Consider the following 6,494-nt stretch of genomic DNA (forward strand, 5'->3'; position numbering starts at 1 on the left):
TGTGGTGAAAACCATCTTTTTAAAAATTGTACCAAGAAGAATGATACACCGAAATGTGTCAACTGTCTCAAAGAAAAAAGAATGCAATACAATCACAATACTATGGATAAAACGTGTCCAACATACCTCAGAGAACGGACAAAATATATGAACAGAACCGACTATATAAGTTAACTACTCCGGAGATTGATCACTACTCTTTATCTCTAATATTTAGGTGAATATCAATGACATATTTGTTTCTGCAACTGTGATAGACATTACTTTGTGATTGCCTTGCAGCTTTTGAACTTTTGCAATACATATCTCATCTAATGGATAATTACATTTCACTATTTAGACATCTATTTTGTGAACATTTTGCACATTTTGATGTATCAATTATAATTGTATTTGTTTGCCAGCCTCAACATGGGAAGATTCTACTCTATGTACCTATTGTACTCTATATCATAATTAATTGTATTCTTACTTACTATGATAAACATATCTATTTGTAATCTTGCTTATTATGTATATAGTTTGTATATAGTTAGGTTTAAGTTTGTATTTATAACAGATAATTGTTATACTTGATGTAATTATTACTTTATGTATGCATTGATTTATTTATTTTATTTATTTATCATATCTACGTTTACTTTATATACGTATTTGTATGTATGTATATTCACATCCATCATTTATGCAAGTGTACTTCATTTCTCCTGTGTATTTTAAACTGAATGTGTATAACCGGTAATGCATGAACAGCGGGGCCGGTCTGTACTTTGTTTGTACAATTAAAATTGATTGATTGATTGTACGGAACGAGAAAAAAAAATAATGTACCGGAGTGGCAAACCGTGTGCGACCAGAAGAATGTCCACTGGGGCAGACCTCGTGAAATTGCCGTCATCGGATCTTAGCAAATGCGTGTTTTCTCTTCTATGCCATTAAATAAGTATGTTGGAACGGAAGTAGGAGAGACGATGGGAAATCGACGTACGTTTAGTCGTAAATTAAGTGAGAAATCGCACGATATGAGAGTCGCGAATAACGGCTCGTTGGTCTAGCGCAGCGGTCCCCAACCTTTTTATCGCCGCGGACCGGTCAACGTTCGATATTTTACCGCGGCCCACTGAGGGGGAACGTTGATTGTTTATATTTTAGATTGATTTAATTTAATAATTTTAATTTAATTGTATTTAAACATGCCTTCAAAATAAAATACAGTTACACCAAATAATGAATATAATGTGATCTAACATTTTAACTCACTAGAACGTTAAATCAATGAGAACCCTGAGCTTGTTTCTTTGCAACAAGACGGTTCCATCTGGAGTTAATAGGAGACAATGACACCCGAAATGTGTTTCTTATGTCCAGTTTATTCCATTGTTCCGTCGTCCATTAATTAAAAGTCGCATAAACCCGAGAGAAATACACCATAGTAAATAAAATGGAAATACCAGTAATTTAATGTTCCTTGGGCGGCCCGGTACCATTTTATCCACGGACCGGTACAGGTCCGCGGCCCGGGGGTTGGGGACCACTGAGTTAGAGCAGTAGCCTGACATCTTAACCACCTTGGCCATCCGGTTGTCTTAATTACATTTATAATACAATACTAAAATAAAGTCACGAATTTAAGCTTATAAAAATTAGAAATTAATTTAACATTACATGTACTGTGCAGTACTGTACATAAATATTAAAAGTTCAATTCAACAATTCTATTTGTCATACTAGACATATTTTATCATGCAAATTTTTGAAAGAACTAACTTCGGAAATTAATCTCACCTACATTTAATTTACTATCTATAATCTATAATATATCATAAATTAACTATAATAATTAATAAATTAATAAAATTATTATTATTAATTTTTCTTTATATTATAAAATTACTTTAATAACTTTAATGAATAAATGTTTACTAATTATTATTTTTAAAAAAATATTATATTTTACCTTTGTATATTTCCAATTTGAGAAAAGTTACATTTTGTTATTTCTACATTTTTCCATTCTAATGCCAGACATACTAGATTTCGTATTAAAAAATACAAAAAAAGTTAACACAGTAATATATAAAAATTAATGAAATGAAAATATTAATATAAATAAATAACATTTATTTAGTTTTACAGTATTTTAAAATTAATACTGAACATTTCAGAGCTTACTCATATAATATAATTTTCACATCATACTAACTGTTGTATAAATAAAGTTTTGATGTTAAGCATGCACTCGAAAAACAAAATAAAGTCACATACAAGAAAATAAATTTGATTTCAGACGAGATATGAGAACTAACTACTGGCGAGGATGGCTTATGTATTACTAATTATGCTATGGAGACGCCCATCGTGTCTTTACATAGAACTAGTCAACTTTATAGGACAGTGAATATTAATAATGTATTATATTTATGAAAAATTGAGTAGATATCTTGATATTCTAATAATCATTCATCTATTGTATGTTATTATTAATTACTCTCAGAGAAAAGTTAAATATTTTCCCAGAAGAAAGAATGAATGAACTCTAATAAGTAGTTGTTAATGGACATGCTTCAGAAGGGCGTAGACTTTAATTTGTATAAGTTAAAGGTATTTATAACTTTTATGAGCATTTAAAAAATACTTATAAATTTATTTTAATAAAAATATTTAGAATTTTTTTCATTTTTCCTATCTTTATTATAAAATAATTAATTATAAGATTGAATACATAAAATTTTAATAACTATCTCACTTTAAAGTGATAAATTAATTAAAACTATATTTTTTATTACATTAATTGTTAAATAAATAAAAATTACTTTTTAATGACTTAACACAACGTAGAATCAAAGTAATTATTGAAAAACATTTCTGTTTTAATGGTATATTTCTATTTTAAATTTATTTTTATAAATTTTAATCATAATCACATAGCAGCTTAATATATCGAAACTTAATTACTGTATTAAAATTTTAATATTTACGAAGATATTAAAATCTCTGTTACACCTCTGCGGTATTTATGATATATAACTAATACATGTTATTAAAAGTGTAATTTAAATCTATTTATTAGTAATAATTTAAATAAATCTTGCCTGGTAAAGCATTGATTAATACTGATTTCTGCAATTGTTCTTCGACATTAAGAGACGGTTTGGATTCCGATTTCTCTTGTTGTGAAGATCGAGTTTTAAGACAAGAAGAAGAAGAATGTGTATGAACGTTGGTATCAGAATTCAAAGAGTTTTCTTTCTTTATCCAAAGCGGTAGTTTAGGAATCGAATGACGACAATAGCCTAGTAAGCCAGAAACTGTCAGAAGTAAACTTATAACAGTAATTACCACGATGGTTCCCTAAAACACATGATTTCTTCTTAATTTCTTAATTATTATGAACTCTAAATGTAAAAACTGAATAACTTACTTGAATATAACTAGATATTACTTGATTTGTTTGATTAATTTCATTTCTATTGGAATTCATTAAAGCTAAACTTGTTACAATAACTCCAGGTACACTAGAAATTATATAAATATTAAATATATTTGTAAGAAATTTTATATTAGGTAATAGATTTGTACTGATATAAATTTAATATAAACTGGAGAAGACCTTAATATGTCAGAGAAATTATGAATTATTATTCTGTATATTTGAATTTTATAATTAATCATTTTAATAGAACATTTTTAAGCTAAAATTTTTAATATATTTTGATTTATCTGATTATTTACTTTACTTAAGAAAAAGTATTCAGTTTTTTTTTATTAATATATAATTTACAAGCTAAAAATAAGACTTTCAAATAAGATTGCAAATAAATTCCTAAAAGAAATAAAAATAAAAAAAAATCTTATTTAAAATCTTATTAAAATTTAATGCAATGCTGAAGAGTTTTATTTCCAATTGAAAATTTTTTAATCGTATTTATTTTAAATTTTATTTAAACTTTAAAATTATTAAAAGTAATAAAATTAAATACTAACAATAAATTTTTTTAAAAATTTTAATTAGTCTTATTATTAAAAATTTCATACCCTGAGATAATATTTTTAGTCCAATTTTCTAATAGTACAGTACATATAAACATTTTTATTAAAACCATTAAATATATGATAAATTTATAAAGTCATTATTAGAAAATTAAACTCTAAATCAAATATAGTTTATAGAAAAAATTATTCATATATTTCTTTAACAATTTTTTTTGTCTGAATTTTTTGTGGCGTTATTACATAAACAGACCTTAACCTTAACTAAATTAAATAATAAACGAGCAATTATTTATTGTAACATCGTCACAATGTCAGATTGAAATTTTTAATCATATTTCTTTAATTTATTTAATTTAAGCAATAAAAACTAATAAAAATAAAACAAAACTAAGATCAGATTTATTATAAAATATGATTTAACTANTATTTAATTTTTTTTATTTCCAAACTGATTTTAACCAGTTCTATAGTAAGGTAACATTCCAATAGACAATATGCAAAGTTTTTTTTTTCAGTTTACAGCCTTATTTATTACACAAAATTTAAGTAAAGCTTAACATGCCGATCTTGCCCCAATCTCTCCTATACATCATTTCAAAAATTAACTAAAATACTTAATTAATTATTAGATATGAAAATACTAAATGATAAATTATTTAATTTAAAAATGAAACTTAAAAGGCAGAATATAAGAAATTCGAGTTGATAAAAGTTTAATAAAAATTTTACTTACCAAAATCCTAAGATTGTTATAAATATAATTAAGTTTAAATTCATAATAGAAGCAAAACTATTCTTTCGAAGAAGCATTAAACCGACAGAGAGAAGTGAAGTCCAAACTCGATTCGACAAGGTTCCTCCTATGATCATTATCAGCTGTATATAATATAACGATTTTTCAGAAAATTTGAATTTCCAAAGTACAACTCCGAAGGAAATGATAAGCTATTTAAAAAATGACTTCAATAAACCACCACGAAATGAAATGCAATCAGAATATAATAAATGGTTTTAAAATATACTTACTTGACAAATTGCAATATTGAATATCATCAAATAAGGAATTCTTTTCCATTTTCCTTTGACCAGAGATATTATGAACATCCAAGTCTGTAATTAAGATGCTTGGGTTATCTTCAGGAACTAATAAAGTTCTCATAACTTGAGTCAAATAATACCATTTTCATCATGAATATTAAGCCTTCTCCTGTAAAATTTACTCTATTTTTATTCAAATATTTTAATGATTGGAGAAGAGATTTCTGTTACATAACGACTGAATCCGCTCGTGATGAGATAAATGATGCAAATGTTGATAAAAAATATTTTTTATTGGATAAAGATTCTTAACTAGTTATTAAATAAACCATAAAATATTCTTATTAAGTAATATAAATAAAAATAAATTGAAAGAATTATAATTTTGTATTTAAAGAAAATTTCTTACGGATGCAAATAAAGATACCACACTGATATATAATATACAATCATCTAATATAAACTGTGCTGAATTGACATTTTTTCCTGTAAATTCTGTTAGTTTGGAAGCAATAAAGATCAGTGGAGCCGAGAAGATATTGTTGAGAACCAAAGTAGAAGACAACTATAAAACAAGTTACAATTTATATATATAATATTTAAAGTCTGTTAAAAAATCACTGAAATTCATTGAAATACCATTTCTGTTGATAATCCGTATTGTGTAGCAAACAAAAGAACAATGGGCCCGCTCGGTACGGTTCCATATACAAAGGCATAATTTGCAAGATCACTCTTGTCAACGCAGACATGACAAACTACTTTCACCGATACATAGAGAATAAATGGAGCAACAAACCTGTGAAAATATTCTTAATAATATAATTAAATATGTCTAAATTTAATATGATTTATGATTTTAACTTACATTTTAAATAGAATGAGTAGAATTGAAGTTAAATTGACAGATTTCAATTTAGAATTTGAACTAAATAAAGTGAAACCCAAGAGAAATAAAATACTTGCTGAGAATGAAGAAGATAACATCTAAAAGGAAAAAAAATAATAATATTTTTAAGATAAGTTTTATTGAAATAATACAGAAAAATATTTTAAATTAATCTAAACTTCTTAATTTTATTAAAAGTAATTATTTATTAATTAATGACAATTATATAATTAAGTTTTAATTTAATTTGAGGTTTAAGAATTTGACGCGATATTTATTAAAAGTTATTTTATAGTCGAAATGAAATTCTTTCGTTAGACTTTTGCCCTTATCAATGTACTATATTTTAAATTTCTTACTTTTGACATTCTCCAGAATTTCAAAATCATTCCGAAAAATTTTATAAAAGATAAAATAATAAAAATTTTTCTAAAAGATAATCATCTAATGTAAATGTTTAATATATAATATAAAAGTTATAGTAAGCAATAACATTTCAACCATTAAAAACCTATTAAAAAATATATATTTTTGAAAATATTTTGATTTTTATTATTTATAAATATTTATATAT

General features: G+C 25.1%; 1 protein-coding gene across 1 annotated transcript in view; it reads right to left on the reverse strand.

Moving 5' to 3' along the window:
* Positions 1-1,953: 1,953 nt before the first annotated feature.
* Positions 1,954-6,494, reverse strand: part of LOC111619767 (integral membrane protein GPR155-like) — an 11,663-nt gene continuing 7,122 nt past the window's right edge. Inside the window, exons 6-13 of the mRNA XM_023361584.1 lie at positions 5,900-6,018; positions 5,671-5,830; positions 5,441-5,596; positions 5,020-5,103; positions 4,727-4,938; positions 3,422-3,515; positions 3,093-3,351; positions 1,954-2,030 (exon numbers count right to left, since the gene is read on the reverse strand). Coding sequence (XP_023217352.1) covers positions 1,954-2,030; positions 3,093-3,351; positions 3,422-3,515; positions 4,727-4,938; positions 5,020-5,103; positions 5,441-5,596; positions 5,671-5,830; positions 5,900-6,018 — 1,161 coding nt within the window. The remainder of the gene's footprint in view (positions 2,031-3,092; positions 3,352-3,421; positions 3,516-4,726; positions 4,939-5,019; positions 5,104-5,440; positions 5,597-5,670; positions 5,831-5,899; positions 6,019-6,494) is intronic.

Source organism: Centruroides sculpturatus, unplaced genomic scaffold (genome assembly GCF_000671375.1).
Source record: "Centruroides sculpturatus isolate CEXI.00-Female unplaced genomic scaffold, Cexi_2.0 scaffold201, whole genome shotgun sequence".
NCBI lineage: Eukaryota > Metazoa > Arthropoda > Arachnida > Scorpiones > Buthidae > Centruroides > Centruroides sculpturatus.